This window comes from Rhipicephalus sanguineus, chromosome 3 (assembly GCF_013339695.2).
Source record: "Rhipicephalus sanguineus isolate Rsan-2018 chromosome 3, BIME_Rsan_1.4, whole genome shotgun sequence".
Classification (NCBI taxonomy): domain Eukaryota; kingdom Metazoa; phylum Arthropoda; class Arachnida; order Ixodida; family Ixodidae; genus Rhipicephalus; species Rhipicephalus sanguineus.
In genome coordinates, this window is record NC_051178.1 from 119,872,443 (window position 1) to 119,892,929 (window position 20,487).

General features: G+C 44.6%; 2 protein-coding genes across 4 annotated transcripts in view; one reads left to right on the forward strand and one right to left on the reverse strand.

The window, feature by feature from the left end:
- LOC119387015 (cuticle protein 65) overlaps positions 1-20,487 on the forward strand; it is a 567,739-nt gene that overhangs the window by 245,615 nt on the left and 301,637 nt on the right. The window lies entirely within an intron of this gene.
- Positions 9,896-20,220, reverse strand: LOC119387023 (transmembrane protein 234 homolog). 2 transcript variants are annotated; one of them, XM_037654325.2, is made up of 5 exons: positions 20,038-20,220; positions 19,284-19,435; positions 13,971-14,037; positions 12,807-12,899; positions 9,896-12,347 (listed from the first exon to the last, which is right to left on the reverse strand). In XM_037654325.2, the coding sequence occupies exons 1-5, from the start codon at positions 20,048-20,050 to the stop codon at positions 12,271-12,273; spliced, it is 402 nt and encodes a 133-aa protein (XP_037510253.1). In that variant the 5' UTR covers positions 20,051-20,220; the 3' UTR covers positions 9,896-12,270. The 2 variants fall into 2 exon arrangements, with proteins under 2 accessions (XP_037510253.1, XP_049269297.1); XM_049413340.1 differs by having other exon boundaries at positions 9,924-10,193; positions 12,791-12,899.

Here is a 20,487-nt window from a genome sequence, read left to right on the forward strand (position 1 = left end):
CACTAGTTCCGTAATTCGCATTGTGTGACGCCCGGTCGTTATTTCACTCTCCCACAACGCTATATAGCATACGTTGACGTCAGAAATAGTTAGAGAGAGAGGGAAAGAGCTTTATTGAGACCCTGAGGAAATGGATCATGGGGGCCTAATGGGCTTCCTTGGCAACCAATAGAAGTGCACTTGCGAGGAACCCACTATGCTATAAATCATTTTTGTGAAGTAGGTAAGTAGCCACAATGCCTTTTTTCGTCATTCTGCGGAGAACGATGGTACCCGTTAAACACATAAGGCATTATGTGCTCTTTGTTGATACTGTGGCTGATGATGAAGAAATATGGCAGAGCCCTTTGTAATGGGTTGGAAGCATTCAACAACCCACTCATTGCGCAATTCGCATTGTGTGACACCTATTTGTTATTTTACTCTTCTACCACGCTACATTACATATGTTAATTTGGATCCTTCCTGACATGAAGCCTGTAAAGGGTCTTTTTGCAAAGCAGTTTCAAGCACCGGCATGGCTCTGAGGTAGAATACTGGGCTCCAAACGCAGAGGGCCCGGGTTCGGATCCCGTTCCATCCTGGAATTTTTTTCTCTCTCTCTATCCCCTCCCCCCCCCTCCCCGTGCACTAGCGGTTATGGACAACTACGGCGCAAAAAAACGCCCTTGTTGTGACCTCATAACAGCTTTCGCTGTAAAAGACTGCATCCGGGAATCTAGGGATGTAACGAAAGATGCTGGTTTGCTTTGTCCAGTAGTTTATGGATCCAAGGGTCGTGTCTTCTAAAAATTTTCTATTTGCTACCACAAGGAATGTGCAAATGGTCGCAATTTACATTCACATTCGCTGGAATACATAGCCTTCGAAGTTCTCGACTGAGTTTTTGAAGAATGTGTACCAGTAAGCTCTTTTCCAGCATCATCAGTGCACAGGGTGCTGATGCTGCCATTCAGAGTACGCATGAATTTTGTGAAAAAGAAAACTTTCTCTTTACTTAGACTAATGTGGAGAATCAAGAAAGCCATTCTTATGCAGCAATTAACCAAATGCAAATATTTTTGTCATGAAATAATAGCTGAAAAAAAATATATACAAGATCAAAGAAACTACTGAACCAATGCAGCAACATTAACACTTCATGACTCCATAGACACGTCTTTTAAGAGAGTATTTTCCAGAAGTTTTAGACGCCTGGTAAATAATAATGCACATTGCTCGTTTTCTACGCAGGCTGGGTCATCAGGTGGGACGAAAAAGCTGAAAGAATACATCAAAGCGCAGTATCAGTGGAATGAGGGAAAGGCGGAGCAGATCCACCAAAAGATCTCCCCACATGGAGTGAGTGGTTACTAGATTCGTAACCTGTGAAATTTTGAATCCCGTGTACAATTTATGAAGTTCAGAAATTTATTTACAATAGTGCCAGTCTTGTATATATTGACCATAGCAGATGCAAATATGATTGCACATGCGTACATGTTTTATGCAAAAATGTACAATCAGTACAAAAATCTAAACCATGAGCAACACTAACAACAGTATGTACAACCAGTTTCCAATATGGAATTCCAAGAAACAGGTTCGATGTGCATATTTAAAACATCAAGTAGCATAAGTGGTACAGTTCATGTTACACCTGAGTATAGATTATCACAATGTTAGAAAAGCAAGGGAAGAAAACAAAAGTAAATATTGCCTAAAGTGTTCGCAATAACTAGCAAATAAAACTTATTTTTTCCTGCCTAGTTATTATAAGTCTTCCAATTACACTTGCAGACAACAAAAGGGAAAAAGAAAACTGAAATGCAACATTATTACACTACAACTTGGTTGGTGTATAGGGCTGGTTTTAAGAAGCTATGCAAGATTGGAAAAGCTAACTTGCACACATCTACTTTTAGTCGGTTGCATTGTATTACACAGAGAAGATTCAGACAAGCTCAATATGCTATCAGAGGTGAAGTCTCGAGTCCTGCTTGTGTTAGTAAAAGCGCTTGTATTTTCTGTGAACAAAACTGATTGACTTTCCAGGAATGCTTTGCATCATATGTGTTAGTTAACGTGAGCCACACAGTATTACCACATGCAGGTTCGGCGTTTTGCATTGCCTATAGTTGGGGCCGGCTGCAGGCACCTCTTGAGAAGCGTTTTCGTAAAACAAAAGGTAGCACTAGTAATATGTGGTGCCGAATGACATTTGGACGTTAATGCTAAATGAAGATGCTTTCACTTCTGACGAACTGCGCAAACAAGAAAATTGGGGCAGCTATGCGCTAGTGTGAAAACTAAGGAAGCAGTGGAGCTTTTTTTCTTTTGGTGCTATTTTTCTTTTGGTGCTAATTATGGTGTGCACCACAATTAGCACTCGGAATAAGAGCATGCATATTAATATCCATCCTTGCTCAATTCCATGCTGCTTACGAGGTAAAAAAAAAAATTCTGCACGCTGAGAAGCGGCGGTGCCTTCGCGGCGACTAGTGGAACATGTCGAGTCACGGGATATGTGTGTGGAGCGCATGCACGCGCAGCAAATCACTGCAGACAAACACGAAGCGCTCCCGTCCTCATCTCCCACTTTTTGCAGTATGTGTTGTGTGTATACGGCTTCATAATTGCTGCAAATAGAAAAATTTGATTATAAATGCTTGACGCTGTTTTCCGCGTTAGCATGCCATGATTGGACACTCTGACCGCTAAGCTTTCCTTTGTGCTAAAGAGAACAGGTACTGTGAAAATTGGTTGTCGGTCCCTTTAAAGAGGTTGCTGTTAAATAAGTGTGTAAGGAAAAATTAATGCGTACTCTTTTCTTTCTTGTTTGTCACTCAAACTGTTTTTAGTTCGTGTAGAAACGGTCATTTGCCAGTTATTGCACCATTCACTAATTTTTGCTGGTGTGTTATTGAACATAATGTGGCCCTAATTATTATTCCTGCCTAGTTCTCTGCATAGTTTACGAATAACCTTGATATAAAAAAATAAATATAACTGTGTACCTATTGCTGAATAGGTCGAAAAGCAGATTGCATGTTTACAATGATGACAAATTGTGATTGTTGAGATAAGAAGCTTCTTTCCAGTTTTGGGTCCATTGCCTATCACAGCTGTAATTTTGGCAGTTTAGTATGGCACATATAATTAAATGCTTTACTAAAACCTAGTAAGAGTACGTCAGTTTATGATTACCAATACTTAGAACAAGATTGTGTGCTATGATCTCAGTTCATGTTCATTATGCAATTTTCTTTATAGAATTGAGGTTTAGCTCTCGTGTGTGGCTGTTTTTTTATGCAATCTCTTCCTCTGCACTATCCAAGAAAGGTTTATTTTGATGCCGTTCCTTACATGTATTGTAGGAATGAATGGGATCACCTTAGTGGTCTGTGTGTGTATTTTGGGTGTAATAATGAACTACTTCTTTTTGCCCTATTTTTGTTTGTTCATTGAGACATATCACCTTCCCTGCGGTCTTCATACAGTATGCCTGACACGTTGTTTGCAGCTAGGGCATGTTATGGTATTGTGTAAATAGACGGCAAAAGTACTCGCGGAATATACTCATCTTTGCAGATGACGCTAAGAGAAAGGAACGGCCACAAATTCTTGGTTGAGCTGAAGGATTTTGATGCTGCCCAAAACCTTGTTCGAGATCATGCCCCAGTCGGCACCGTCCATCATAGTAGCAAGGTTGAGATATGCCACATTTTAAAGACATTTTGATGCCATTTAGTGTGAACAAAGGAGCTAGCACTGAATGTGCTGGCTTGAGATCTCTTTTGTTACTGTTGTCGGTTGTTGTGTTCGTATTCAAGAGGCTGTTATTTTAACTGGGATTAAGTGGAACCTTGATAACTTGGCTTCCATTGATACGGACATGCCGTCTGGTCACGTCATACATGTACAGGGTCAACCACATCGAATAACTCATTAATATTCTAGCCGGCCTATCTAGAAAATGAGGTGTGTGTTTCAAACTTTTGAAACCCATTTCCCCAAATGACTTTTGGCTGGTGAGGCTGCTTAGTCTAGAGATATCTCTGGAACCATTGATCTGATTTCTATCAGTCTTTCTTTTTTATCATGTACCCGAGTGAACTTCTTCGGCAAGACAACGCCATGTTTTGAATATATTGTGTCTGTGATGTGTTAAAATTAATTGAAGAGGACATTCTAAAACTGATGCGTGCCAGCGTGCATGCTATGTTGCAATTTTTGCCGGCGTTTCAAGAAAGACCTGAAGACATGAAATAAAACCACATGACTGCACTCATCCGGCATGGTGTTGCAGCTCTCTCAACCATACGTCAAATGAAACAGCTGTGCATGCGTACTGTGGCTAAGTTAGCGGCTGCAGCTTGGTGCATCGGCATTTTATATGGCTGCACACAGCATGGGAGCATCATCATTCCCGATAAGCGGTAGGCTGACGGTCCAAGCACACGGTGGTTTTGCACAAATACTATTGCTTGAGAGCACTGCAGTACGGTAAACATGTGAGCATGGTCACGTAGTTTCATTTCATGTTTCACGTGCTTTCTTTAAATGCCGGAAAAGATCGCCACACAGAATGTACAGTGTCACAAAAAAAAGTTAATAACGTAAGTGCTAAACGGCACACTCGATGCATGTACAGTAGACTAGAAATACGGAAAAAAGTACAGAAAAAAAGTACAGAAAAAGTACAGAAGTCCATGCATGTACAGTAGACTAGAAATTTCATAAACGGAACTGCTGCTTAAAGGGGTCATGAACCACTTTTCCAAGTAATGATCTAATGACCTTAGTATCGGAGTTTACTGCCTCCCGAATCGATTGCCGCAAAAATTTCTCGAATCCGTCAAGAATCAGCGGAGTTACGGGGGTTTGGCGCACGCTCTCATGCGCTTTCTCTCTTTTCTCGTGGCGACGAGCGCACTGGAAGCTAGACAGGGAGGGATAGCACTGGGGTAAAAACTTACGTCAGCGCGCGTCATGAAACGCGATCGCTCGCCTGCTGTGATTCGCACGCACGAGTGCGGCTACCGTGTAAAGTTAGCAGACTGAGGAGCGCGGCACGGGCAAGTGGCGGCACCCCGTGGCAAGAAGCGCATCTCATCTGGCTATCGGCCAATAAGCATGCTATGTCTCCGCGACGTCAACGTGCAGACGCCCCGCCCACCGACGAGAGTGAGAACCGGCTTCTGTTTGAAAAGAGGGCGCCTGAGGAAACAGCAACTTCGCGCTCCGCTTGTGGCCTTTACGCGGCGCGCACGACTGTAATATTTTGCAGAGCAGTTCATAGCCGTGTCAGCTTTCCGCAGGTTGTGTCTTTTCAACAAGCCCAAGGGGTGCTTCATGACCCCTTTAAATGAAACTACTGCCTCTAATATGATTGGATTTGTCTGCACCACTCTTCATCTCTCAGTAAACGGAACTCCTGTTAAACCTTCAGGTTCCGTTCAACGAGAGCTTACTTATTTCAGACAACTTGCCATTTTTCCTGATCACATTCTTCTGCGGCGCGCCTTTTTTTCAAAATGTGTCACGGGAAGTTCCGGTCTGACATAACATGGTTGCGGCATTTCCTGTGCTTCTGGCATGCTCAGTTTCGGTATTGCCTCTATTCGGGCGTTCAATTTTGATGATGTAAATTACATAAGATGAGGCTGCCTCCAGACGTAATTGATAATTGTGCGTCTTCGTTTCAGAGTTACATCGAAATCAAGTGCACATACATGTCCACCGATGTGACCAGCATCAGCATGTTAGGGTCACACTGCATGTGCATCTGGACTTTCTGCCCTGGGCGCACAAGCTCCTCCATTGGCTCGTGGACACGATCATTGAAATTTGTACATAGCGTGTTGTGTAAAATAAACAGTGACAGCAGGCCTGGTGACAGCAGTGTGGTTGGCTAGAACCAATCGATGTCATTCATCTCCTCGTCCGACCTGTCCGGAGCATGGCGATGGCGTAGCAGTAGCGACGAGACTGGTGTGGCACGGGACTGGCATACCGGGAAGCAAACTATAGATAATTTTACGTAAGACGTGTAGGCGCCACCACCTTGGGCTGTTAAAGGGACTGAAGACAGATTTTTCTCGACCCAGTTTTTTACGCCGCCATAGAAAGCTCACCCTTCGTAGTGTTTGCAGCTGCAGTGGTTAATCCCACAAGCGTGTGGTTATTTTATTAGCAGTATTTTTCAATCTGAAAAGCCCCTGAACTGTACATACACGTCCTCCAGCAACTCTGTGAAGCAATAGCAATGCCGATAGCCCTCCTCGAATTATGCCCAAGGTTTTGCCTTCACAGGAGTGGGCGAAACTGTGGTTAACCACCTTCACATTAACATTTTCGACCGTTTTGGAATATAAAAAGCAGGTAGAATAAGTTTTGCGAACGCTAGTCTTCACGTAAGATCTCTTTACTGCCTCGCAAGCTAGGCGCTCGGGGCCTCCGCAATTAGTTCGGCAACGTGTCGCCGGAGGTAATCTCGGAGGCCACGAGGTGCTCTTTGTACTTTTCCAACACGTCGGCAGGTGCCGCTAGGCCCTCGGCTAACAACGTTCATGCTGCCGCTCATTAGAATCGGGTCATACGTCAAGCAAAGCTCAGTGCAAACTTATCCATATCTGCACGTTTTACGGTAAAGAAGATTATAATAGAAAGTGTGCTGTATTTCAACACTGATATAGAGACAATAGCATACACCAGTAAAAGGTCACGTGATAGGTACATGTGCACGTTCCCTTTTTTGCCACCAGTGGAGCCAAAAGTCATTTTGAGTGAAGAAATAAAAGTAGAAATCCACATTTCATGAGAAAAGCAGGGTTTGTTTTAGACAGTACAATAGACAATCCTTCTGTTAGTGGGGTTATCTCAGTTCATGTTTTGAGCGGTTGTCGGTCCCTTTAAACAAATGTTTACATATTTTTGTATATCGTGACGTGAATTGATAAGGTAGGGGAAACGTTGAATGCACCAACCCAACCATTTTTATGTGCATGCGTCCACCGCAGCACTGTTCATTTAGTTGTTAAAGACATAAAAGGGCAAGGTTACAGCCTGATATGGTGGCACCGAAACCCATCCGTCAAATAATCTATACTTGCTATGCTGTACTATACACAGCTATGCTTTCTCTGTTTTTATTAGCAAAACTAAGGCAGCCATATGCAACCTATCCTGTGTGGCCTATCAGTTATATGCCACAGAAATTGGGTTAATCCCACTACTCGCTGCTGGTCCACTAAAAATGACGGCACCGGTTAGTTCAACAAACGGGTATGTGCCATAGAAATTTGCGCAGCCTATCGGAAAACTATCATTATAAAGGGGTATGTGTCACAGAAATTGGGTGAATCCAAGAAACCCACAGGGGGGTGTAATGCAGAAGGTCTCCATCTATAGCTCTGTCAAGCAAAGAATTGGCTTTTCTCTGTCTGATCGTGCATGTCGATCGAATGGAAATCTGTTAACGTGTTTTTAACGTGATGGCGTTAAAGAGCTTGTTTCGTAAAAACTTCAGTGCCGGCGGTTCGTTGTTATAGAAAAAATCAGCGTTGACCGTGAGAGAATATTCGAGGTAGATGCAAATAAAGAAATAATGAAAGATCTTTGGTGCGAGTGGGACCGGGGATTTTAACCTGCGGCCCCTCGCTCCGAGGTGCGATGCGTTTAGTCGCTCGGCCACCGCGTATACATCCTCTAGCACACTAACGGCCAGCTATTTATATACACCATTTACCGTTGGTGGTACGCAAATCTCGGAGGGGCTTCAGCGTGGCAGAGGCTTGACTATCACCCGCGTGATGGCGCAAAGGACCCATGGGCGCTAAAGTATGGGCGCGCTTTAAATGGCATCGCCCCGCCGTATTTCGTCGCGCCACATGTATATAGGAGCCAGCTCCTATATACATGATCCAGACTTTAGCTTTCCTTGCAGCACTGTTTAGGTGTCCACCGAGAGACGAAGCCGGGCCCGTGCCCCGCCCCCCCCCCCCCCCCCCCCCCGAAATTTTTTAGGGGCGAAGCGCCTTAAAGCGGCACCCGTTCGTCCCCGTCGTAGTGCGTAACCAGTCTTAACGCTAGTACCAGATCTTGACTTCCAAGGTGGTGCCGGTGGGAGATTTCTCCTGTGCGTTGTTGAACAATAAAAAATTCGTAGCGTGCGCGTTAACTAAAAGCCGACTTCTTCTGTCTCTCGCTCCCCATTAGCAGCCATTGTTTACCTCCAAGGTAGCGCCTGGTGAGATTTCTCCTGTGCGTGATTAAACAATAAAAATTCACAGCGTACATGTAAAATTAAAGTGAGCTGCAAGTCGCCATGACTCTCATCGACCCTTTAGTATAAACCGGCCCGATCTCACGTCGTTGATGATGTACTGGGCGTGAAGCTGCGCGACGCCGCCGCCAAGATCCTGCCGTACGAGAGCTTCGCCCCACTCATCATCATTCACCCCGTGGATATGCTGTGGAATTTTTTTCTGCCATGGGATACAGAGCACAAAATGACACTCGACCACACTTACCTGCCCGGACTCCACGTCGGATCAAAACCACCTTTTTTTTTATTGCGCTAGCAATTATATGAACACTCTCGACGGGTTTCCGCCGTTGCCGTCATGTCCCGTATAAATTCTAAATTGATAACATCCCCCCCCCCCCCACGCATCGTATGTTCTACCGCGGGTAAAAGCGCGCGAGCGGAGGCGACGAACGCGGCTGAAGCTGAGACAAAATGAGCCGGCCCATCTCCGTTGCTCGAAGGGCATCACCCTGCTTGGGAGGCCTGCCATCGAAGCAGAGAGGAATGAGGCAATCACGTTTAACATTTCATCACATGATATCGTGGCCTTGTCACGTGAAGATGTCATCACATGGTCATGCGAGTTTTCCTGCCATAGAGTAGTAATGCTACTCGTTGGATGGACACCAAATTTTTCGCTTCATTTTGCACTAATAAGTACAGCACCATCATCTCCTGACATGAAAGAAACATCTATCATTCAATTCCTTGCATGCAATAGATCGTCTCTGCCTCAAAGATGTCGGTGAACTGACGCACACTGTTCTATGCACCGAGTATGTGCAACAAATACACTCTAGAAGATAAATCAAGCCCTGCAAATAAGTTTCACCTAGGGCCTACTGCTGCTCGAGTAAAAAGACAATGTGCCAAAAAAAGCACGGTACTCATACGAGAAGGAGTGCAGATTCAATACAACCAAAAATGGACAATTCCATTATTAGACATGACGTGTTCTAGATGGAATACAGCCACAAGCGTGAGGCAGCACGCAAGTTCAAAGACCAGGCTGCTGCGACTGCTTGACAAATCACCGTTTTGTACATCTTATAGTAGCACTTATGACAAAAACATCCTTCATGAAATTTTGTCCTTGCATGTTTAAAGTATTCGCTTTAGCACAAGAACTACGTCGGTGACCCTGTGATTGAATTTCACAAGGAAGGGGTCTTACTGTGCTGAGACCTGGTGCTAAATATTTATTGACCGAATAGTTTTTTCGTCTTCCGTCATTTCACCTTTTGCCACTAATGGGTCAAACACTCATTGCTAATGAACACAGATCGGCCACTCAGTAAGATGCACAACATGAAATGTAGCAAATATAAAATGAAAAATTGCAATAATATATTTTCTGGCATATAACCCGCCCCAGCATATAACTCGCACCCCTAACTTTAACTCCACACACGCACAAAAAAAAAAGCGTATAACTCTTGCATATTACCCACAGCCCACTTTTTAAGCACACTTTTCTGTTTTTTTTGGTGTGGCTTATATGCGAGAAAATACGGTATTATTCCCCCTGTTCAAGTAAACTAATTCCTTAACAAATCATATGGGTATCATGTACTGCATTGCATGTTCACCACATTTATAATTCTAACACCCTCTTTTAAATTGCACAGCGTCATGAACAATTGTAGAAAAACATGACTGACACTTGATCATGTTTAGTTGAAATGCTCTTTTTTCTTTTTATTTCTCTTTTCCACTCAGCAAACTCGAAAGAAAGAGTGCTGCCCTTGCTGCTGCAGTATTTTGTAACTGTTCGGTTTGTACAGCTTTCAGTCTTTCAGTATCAAAATATTCACTAGAGATGAACTCGACGAAATGCTGTTCCCAAAATCACTTTTGCAAGCAACACTGAGGTGACATCACAACGACAGCCCAACTTGCAAGCCTGCAGCCCACAAGGTTGCGATACAAGCAGAGACAGGGAAATTGATAAATTAAACGTCCAAATCAATACTCAATCAATGCTTCAACTGCATGACTAACCTACTGAAGCAAATAAATCCAACAGGAAATCAGGCCAGCAAGAGCATTGGGGCATTAATTGCTGTCTTTAACTGTGGTGTAGTAACTGTGACAATAATTAAAATGAATGAAAGTAGACAAAGTCACCGTTTTCAATGGTCGGATCTGAAGCCACAAACTTCAAATTGCGCGTGGGTTCGGATCCCACCGACGAAAAGGCTGATTTTTTGTCCACTTTAATTTACGTCAATTAACGTCACAATTGCTGCATTATAGTTAAAGACTACAATTAACGTCCCCTCTGCTTTTTCTGGTCTAACTGCCTGTCGGATTCATTTGGCTGTGTCTAATGAAGAAACGAGCCCCTTGAAAAAAAATTAACGAAGTGAAGTTACACGAGCAAAATTAGGCAACCTTCAGTGTCCTGCACACTGCAGGAATTAAAAGAAATGATTGGATATAAACCGGAAACAAAGTGTGACTTTATTTGCATTATGTGGCCACAGAACTTCAGCAAAGGTATGTGCACGAAAATATATGGCGAAGTAGCAGATAAGGATAAGGACAAGAATAAGGAAGCTAGCCCATCCTCACAACTTCAAGACAAAGGCGGCAAGGACACGGGTGCTCTGCATGCGCCTTACCCACTCCTCGATTTTTATCACAGTATACAGACAAAACGTGCACAAGCCAGAAAAAGACTAGAAATATCTCGTGTATACCAGAGAACCTTGAGCTTGTCTAGTTTACTACCATCGAAAAAAATGTTGAAGTGTGTCTGCAAAGTGATTTTTGTTTCAGCTTTCTATCGAACTAGCTTTCATCACACTTTTCAGCTAAAATTCATCATCGATCATCGTAATTCTCGGCCTGTTTTAGTCCACTGCCGGAAAAAGGCCTCTCCCTGTTCATTCTATCCTGTGCGAGCCGACTCCATCTTGTCCCTGTGAACTTCTCAAATTTTGTCACTCCATCTAGTTAATTCCCTGCCTTCCCCAACTACGTTTCCCATCCCTTGGTAACCACTCTGTTGCTTTTACTGTCCACCGGTTGTCTGTTCTACGCCTTACGTGGCCAGCCCAGGTTCATTTCGTTCGCTTGATGTCAACTAGAATATTTGCAACCCCTGTTTTTTTTCCTGACACATTCTGCCGTCCTCCGATCTTTTAGTATTATTCCTATCATTTCACATTCCAGTGCATGCTGCGTGGTCCTCAACTTTTAATTAATTTCCAAAAAATAGAATGAGGAGCACCATTTTTACTATTTCTTTTTTCTGACAACTAGAAAGCTAAGCCTAGAGTACCTTGCACTACACCCACTTCAAAGTTTTTCATTTACATAAAATGCTCATCACGCACTGCATTTTTTTTAACCTAGCCATATCTAACTGCAGCTCACTTTTCATATCCTCCATGAACTACGTAACTACGGCAGTTAGAATCACAAAAAAGCTTTGCACGCTTCTACATGTAGTAGGTAGTTAACACGAAGGTGCGTGGGAGCATACGTTTAGGCGTTGATGTGACCGCGTTTTTCTGCACTACCAATTCAGTGCAGCGTGAAGAAAGAAAGTTGACACTTCAATGCACTCAAACACAGACTCTTGCAACACCTCATGCAGCACTGTCCAGAACTAGTGTAGAAGAATCTATGCAATGTGTAACAAATGACGTGTGCCAGCATGAAAAATTAGAATCTGCGTAGCTTGCACATAGCTGCAAGTTGACGAGACAGCGCCGTATTGCTGACTACATTAGGACCCGAGCTACGCAAGATGAAGTTACATGCAATATTACAGCACTTGAATACTTCTGTTTGGCACTTAAATAAATACAAGGTGTACCAGCAGGTGACCTACTATGAGCCTGGAATGTCACGATTTCTGTACAAATTCCTCGACAATCTCACTTTCCTAGGTGTACATGGATGATAGACACGTGCTGCTATCACCGGTGACTGCTCTCTCGATGCTCTAGCATAAAAAAAAAAGTTGGACGTCAACCCTGGTTCCAGGCTTTGTCAGCCACGCATAGTGTCACTCCTGTGGTCACAAAAGCCATGCCAGTGTACGTGCCTGTAAATAAAGAGAACATGCGTTGGAACACGACGTAAGGAAGTGCAAGATGCTTTCGGCTTTTGTGTGCGAACCAGAGAGATCGGTGTAGACCAGCAGCTCTCGAACATTTAACCGTTGAAGACCTCTGCGGAACCCATGATGAACAAGCCACATTTTATGAAAGATTGTGCACAGAAGGTTGGTCACGGTGTAGAGGGTTACTAGCATCGTTCTAATGTGCTTCAGTCGCAGTGCCTACATTGCTCACTGTCAGTGATCATATGAGAAAGCTGTGTTCTTTATTTTTTGTTTATTTTTATTTTTCTTTATCCCTTTTTTTATTTTTTTGAAAGCTAATAAACTCTGTTACTACATAGAGTCAAACCAGCCGGGCAATGCTGTGAACACGTTCCAATTATGCATCACTTTCAGCGTAGAAAGTCACAGTCTTCACTCTACACATATAGCGATACTCACGAGCGCTGGTGGTCGTTTCACCCAGAATGCGCCCAGCCAAGGTAACGAAGATGAAGTTGAGAGAATTGGTTAATGGCACTGCCAAGGACAAGTCTGAAAGGAATGTATGACGAAATTGCCATTTAGGTGATCACTGTGGTAGAATGCTACGCAATGCACTTAAAGGAGTCATGAACCACTTTTCTACGTAATCACCGAATGGCCTCAGTATCGAAATTCATTGCCTCACGAATCGATTGCCACAGAACCTTTTCCGTGCAAATTGAATAAGGACGAAAAAAACAAAACAACAGGACGGGCATCTCTCCTGTTGTTTCATGAGTTCTTTATCCTCGTTCAATTTTGCAGTGAAAAGTTCCTTCAGTTATGAACCAATACCAACAAGCTCAAACCAAGATACCCCCGAAGTGCTGAACTCATCCTCAAAGTTCTTATTAATGCTCGAGCAGCACTACTCGATGAAGGTGAATGAAAGGAGGTAACTTGACAGAATATATCAATCAACCTGCCAACCTAATTGACGATTAAAAGTGAGCTGAAAGCACAACAGACACACAACAGCTTCTCATCTTCAATTGTGTACCAACTGGCCCAACTCTCAACATTGTTGCCCACCTGTTTGTTATCTCGCTAAAGCATTGTTAAAAATTTGAACCAACTTGTCCGCCTATCTGCTATCCACTTTCTCAAAGCCAGAATGAATGATAGATATACTCCGTTTCATACATCAGGTGCAATGCTTTGGAAGCTAGCGAGGCTTCTTACGGTAGACACATTCGCACCAAGAAATAGTTGTGTGATTGTACCACCTGTGATATGATTTTTTTTTTTTTTGCTTTTAGACTGAGTAATAAATGAAGGTGCTTTGTGTTTAGAACTAAACAAACCCTGTTATTTATACAGTTGTCAATAGGTTGTTCTGGATCTCTTTGTTTTCGTATTGTGGCCTCCGGGATCAGTTACGGAAGTGTGTAGCTGAAGCCAATCGCAGAGGCTACGTTTGAAACAATGAAGTCTCGCGTGGACTTACACATTTTGCTGACTGAACTTAGCACATAGTTTCCACAGCATAGCACCTGATCCATGAAACGGAGTAAGCTCTCAGAAGCAAGACGAGAGAACAAACTTCACGTGTAGAAGAAGTCAGTAAATCTCACCACTGACCTGCAGACCCAAGGGCCAGAGCATAAATTGCAGACCCACTCTGGTTTATTAGGAATGGCATCACGTACTGAAAAGACATCGAAAATGATAAGCATGTTACACTCGTTAGCAACAAGCTGAATGAGGCAATCGAAGGTTTAGGCGGTGGTCACCATCGCGGACTGGATATTGCGCAAACTGTGCAAGCACCGGATTCATGATTGCAAGCTACAATGATTGCACAGGTCTCAGAACAACGTTCCAGAACAAAAAGAAGAATGGTCCCCTCACAAGACAAACTAAAGTGTGACCAGTGACTAAGCACTCCACTGTCTGAAACAGGCCTTAAAGACACTAGAAGCAGACCTAACCATAGGCATGCGCAGAGGGGGGCAGGGGGGTGGTCGCCCCCCCCTTCCTAGTCACCTAAGAAGAGGAGGGCGCAAAGTCTGCCCCATACATTGATTTAATAGGGAGGGGGGCACCACAAACCTTCGCCCCCCCCACGAAGGGGAACGCGGCACACGCCTATGGACCTAACCATAATATTCACCTTTCTATCATTGCCAGAAATGTTTCCAGCAACTTTAGGGTTTCAGTGGACCATAGATACAGTGATCCCATCAGTAAGCATTAAATTCGTTGTTAACTGACAAATATCCCAGTGTTATTCTTCCGTTATCTTTGTGTATTATGAAGAGGAACACAATCAATCTTTACTTAAAAAGTGACAATACTACTTTGAGCTTTTAACACAAAGTTTGCTGTTTGGGCAAGCTGTCGTCCCACAACAGCAGCATGAATTATTGTGACGTATAAAGAAAAAAACACACACACACACACTCCCAACTGTGTATTTCACGGCGTTCTATCTGATTGTTTCTGATCAGACAGAAGGCCACGAAACAGACAGTTGGAAGCTGAGTGCTCTCCTGTCTCTTCATGTGTGTCATGTTTTTCTTTTTCTTTTTATGAGTCACACTAATTCAAGCTGCTATTGAGTGTCTAAGCACTTACAGTACCTTAGCAAACCAAGGAGGCCCACACTCTGGAATAAACACAAGTGCTATCCTTTAGCATGACCATACGCTCTGCAAGGGTGCATTTAGTTGCCATAGGTCACCAAGCCCAGTGACATGTAAGTTTCATTGTACAAGCTCAACCTGCGCATATCTCCAATCACAAAGCATAAAGCCGAGATGGCGAGAAATTGTGGAACTAACATAAACCGTGCACATACTAAACATTCTGACCTGGTTTGTTTGTTGAGTAGTTGCAGCAAACACTAGATGTATGGAAAGAAAGAAACACGAGGTTACTGCTGACTGACAACTGATGTTTTATTGGAACCCTCGGCACAATATATAGGTGCAACTATCTGCAGTTTTAAAACTGGTGGTCACAAAGATTTAAAAAAATGTTTAACCATGTTAAATAGAGTGGGGCTCTTGTCATGTAGGCAGTCAGGAGGAGGAGGAGAAGAAAAACGGAAAGACAGGGAGGTTAGCCAGTTCTCAGACGGGCTGGCTACCCTGTGCTGGGGAAAGGGGAAGGGGGAGTGAAAGGCAATAGAAAAGAGACGTTACAAAAATAAGAGGAAGAAGAAGAAGAAAAAAAAGAAAAAAAAGATACGATAAACGACACTGCTTAAAGTCTGTCTATGAGACTAGTATTGCGCAAAAAGCGCAACAACGCTTTCAAAGCTTTCCGTGCCGAGGACAGTTTCGGCCAGTATCCTAAGATCTTTTCCTCCGACGGTGGACAATTGTCGAGTCTATCAAACACTTTGGACAGTTCTTCTCTTTGTGCACTGAAGCGAGGACACTCACAGAAAAGACGGGCGATTGTCTCCTCGCAGCTACAGTTATCACATGTCGGGCTGCTGGCCATTCCAATTCGAAATGAGTAGGCCTTCGTGAAGGCCACCCCGAGCCACAGGCGGCACAGGAGCGTCTCCTCAGCTCTAGTTATTCTCGATGGAAGACGGAGCTGTAGATTCGGGTCCAAGTTGTGAAGACGGGCGTTAGTAAATTCTGTCGAGTTCCACTGTGCCAGTGTCAGTTCACGTGCAAGTGAACGAAGCCTTGTTGCGGCGTCCGTTCTTGACAGCGGTATAGCTGCACAATGGAAAGCATCATGGGCAGATCAGGCGGCTTCATCAGCACGGTCATTTCCGTAGATACCGCAATGGCCCGGTATCCACTGATAGGTTATGCTGTGCTGCTTCTCAATGGCGCGGTGATAAAGCAGTCTTATCTCAGCGACTAACTGTTCATTTGGTCCATGACGATAAGGTGACATAATGCACTGGAGGGCTGCATTGGAGTCGGAGAAGACTGACCACGCCTGTGGCGGCTCTTCAACTACGAACTCTAGAGCAGCACGGATGGCGGTGAGTTCTGCAGCCGTCGATGATGTCAAATGCGACGTCTTGAACTTTATGGTGACGGATTTCTCGCGTATAACCACTGCCCCTGCTGAGCTTGTAGAAGAAACTGAACCGTCAGTGTAACTGTGAAGGTGTCCACTGTGTTTTTCATGCAGGAACACTAGAGTGGCTTGTTGTAGGGCCAGATATGACGACTGTTTTTTCTTTTGTATACCGGGAATGGTTATCAGGGCTTCCAGTGGATGTAGACACCACAACGGCAACGGCGGTCTTGCTGCGTGCGTGAAGTTCGTGGGAATCACTGCGCGATGCGAAGCAATAATACCGCTGAACGCAGAGTGTGGCCTAGCAGCTGGAAGTGAGGCGAGGTGGTGTGATGGAATCCGGGCGGCATGTCTTATGTGCATTCTTAAAGTATTGACGCGAATGTATGTTGTGATCGGGTAATCACGAGCGATGACGACAGTCGCTGCTGAGAACGCGCATCTCGGAAGCCCAAGGCTCAGTGCTTGTGCTTGAATCGACAGGAGTACGCGTACGTTTGTTCTTTGGGTCCTGCCCAGTACAGGTAAACTGTAGCGCATGAAGCCGAGGAAAAGAGCAGTATACAGTTGAAGCATCGCTCGTACAGATGCACCCCACGATTTTCGCGCAAGAAACCTTAGGACGTGTGTGATCATGGCGAGTTTCTTTTTCATGTAGGCGATCTGGGGGCTCCAGGACAAGTCGCGATCTATGATTACTCCCAGGAAACGGTGGGTCTTCACATAGCTGGTAGTGCGCCCATTGATTTTGATGACGTATGGGGTCATTACCTTGCGCATAAACGCAACCAGTGAGCATTTCTCAGACGACAGTTCCAGTCCCCGTCCTTGGAGGTAGTTTGCCGTCAGTGTAGCCGCTCGCTGAAGCCTGGCTCGTACGTGTAGACGTGTGACCCCTGATGCCCAGATGCAGATGTCGTCTGCGTATATTGACAGATGCACAGACCGCGGAAGAACCTCAACAAGACTGATGAGCGCAAGGTTAAAGAGTATGGGGCTCAGGACTCCACCTTGAGGTACGCCGCGACAAGTACAATGTTGCGTTGTTGTACCACTTTTTGTCTGAACAAAGAAGGTTCTGTCCTTCAAATAGCTGTAAATCCAGTGATAGACGCGGCCCCCGATCCAATGTTACCCAAGGCGTCCAGAATGGCTTCATGCAATACATTGTCATATGAGCCTTTCACGTCCAAGAACATTGCCACAGATAATCTCTTTAGGCTTTTTTGTTGCTGTACCGACATGACAAGGTCAATAACATTATCTATAGAAGACCGTCCACGCCGAAAGCAAGTCATAGCATCAGGGTATATGTCGTTGTGCTCCAGGTACCACTCTATGCGAGTCAGTATCATCCTCTCCATCACCTTTCCAAAACAGCTGGCAAGCGCGATGGGGCGATAGGAGGCCAAGTCCAGAGGAGATTTACGTGGTTTGAGCAGGGGGACAAGGCGGGGACAATCCGTTGCACCACGAGCCGTTGTATACAGCTAGGAGTGTATGCCAAGCTGCTTTACCGAGGTTACAAAGGGCGATGTAGGTGAAGGCAGTCAATTTGCTTCTGAGATAATGCCACTGACGGAGCGCTGATGCAAACTGTGCCTTTCGTTTTTATGACGATCGCCTCGATAATTACACAAGTGTCCGTGTTGCTTCTTTTAGCAATCACTTCAGCGCTGTCGAAGAGAGCTTGGCACCCACAATTCCAAAAATGGGCTGAAAGGTGGCCTTTGACTGCGCATGCTTGGACACTGTTTGCAAGTTCTCTTGCCCTATCGTTCATGCAGCGCCCTCTCTGCCCTATGTACACAGAGTCACAGGACAGTGGTATGCTGTATACTACACCTCTGGTTTGTTTGCTTCAACCAGTGGTGTAGGGTGGTACACTGGGCACATGCAGTGCCTGTTTATTAACATGCCTGTGTCCTTTGCCTTCTGTGTGCACGGTGCATTTAAAACGTGAACTCATGCTGCTGTGGCTGTGTCCATTCAAGCACTGGTCATGCTAACCACTACTCTACTATGCGGCTTCGGCTCTTGGGAATTTGCACACCATGCAGCCTTTGCAAGGGGTGGCGAATGTGCACATATTTCGAAGGTTGCGGATGACGGCAATCTCGTGTGCACAGCAAATGACAACGCAGACTCGAGAAGATCACATTATTTCCTGTTTTAGCTCGATGCTGTCATAGCAGCCGAGTTTTATGTTGATGAATCACTCCCAGTCTAATGAATGTCAATTCAGTTCTATGGAAGCCTGAAAGGTGGAGGACATTTATGAAAGGAAAAAAAAATTAGCCACCTGTTTGTAGCACAATGCTACAACACAATTTGTACAAATTTCACAGAAAGAAAGCTTCCCAGTTGATGAAAAAGCCATCGTGGTCTTGCCTAAGGATTGCATTTTTTTTTACAAGAATGGGTCCACCTTCCCCATGTTTGATCAAACAGTTATTCCCCGGTGTGTGTTTGTGCTTCCACAGTTGTTATGCCAATCAACCAAACACGGCTTGGCTCGACCTTGACCAAACTATTTCTGTGTGCTGTGTATGACACCATGACAACCGTCAGTGCATGAACAGAACAACAAAAGCTATATACATAACATATAATTCTTCTTCTTTCCTGTGACGCTTAAAATGCCTGCCCTGAGTCAAAAGGGATTTGGAACACATTACTTACTCACTAACTAACTTTCCAGTTATTGTGATTCCTAGATAATGTCACAATAATAATGTGCTAACCAACAACATGTATGTATCTTCCATGTAAACATTCCCACACCATTAAAACTATTCAAGCAGCGCCAATCTTATCTAAGGACGTATGAGAGCCCCAAACATCTGTTCTTTCACGTGTGCTCTAGCTGAAATGTCAGGTAAGCAATCAAGACCTTTTTACCTGCGGCCTGGTGGCGAGAAACTTCACTTCAGCGAGCCACTGGCTCAGTGCTCCATCGCGTTTGATATCCTCCACGCCTTTGCCTCCTCTACGCAGGAGTGGAGCTGAGAAACCCCACAGGGCGGCCACCGCCACTAGCCACAGTATTTGGACTGCAAAAACAAGAACAAAGGCGGTAACTAGGTGCGCTGCCTTAGGAAAGCGAAGTCGCACACAACAGTTATTCGAATGCAAATAGCACGCAAACGATGATGTCATGCCAGCGCTTTGGTGAAGCTAATTGCCCATGTTTATCGCCTTCGTTTCTACAGTTACAGCAAGTCAAAACACAACATAATTGTTGGGGTTTTACGTGCCAAAATCACGATATGAATATGAGGGACGCACCCGTGGTCCTTCAACGTGCACCTAAATCCAAATACAGGGGCCTCTAGCATTTCGCCTCCGCCGAAATGCGGCCGCCGCGGCCGGGATGCGATCCTGCGACCTTTGGGTCAGCAGTCAGGCAATATGACCACTAGAGCACCGGCAAGTCAAAACAGTTCTGAGTCTATCAGCATCAGTGCAGTGTATGACAGCGAAACTTCATAGGTGACAAGTGTGGGCGCGATGTAGAGGATAGATGGATGCAGTAAATGAACCGTGAGGCGTGGAATAGAATACAAGAGGCACACGTAGCATTATAGCTGGAACTTGCTTTAGGATTACACTGTCGTGCACATGCAAAGTAACGGGATTAACAGAGATGACATACCAGGGTCAAGCATCTCGACAGCGCTTAATTACCGCGCAGCACAATTACCGAATGTTCACTGAAACGCCCGGCAATTATACGACAGCGCGTTTAAATAAAGACTTCATTAATCCACGAAACACACGAGTTCTTTGAGGCCCTTCAGAGTGCTCTTTTACGATTGCCACCATTTGTGCAGTCGCAGTTGCCATGGTTATGAAAGCGGTGTTTTAAACATGGCGACCACGACGTGTTCGGCCATGGTTCGGCGCTTGCTGTGTACATGGCCTTTGAGATAAGTGACTGGTATCTAAATAATCGGGCATTATCTTTTTAAATGCTATGAGTATTACGCATTACCACGTATTTTCAGTAGTCGCAAAATTTACTATAGTAAAGGTATGTAGGTCGCTTATAAGAACTCGCCTTCGCTTATCGCAACTCGCGCTGCAGCAGCAAAAACGAACGCCA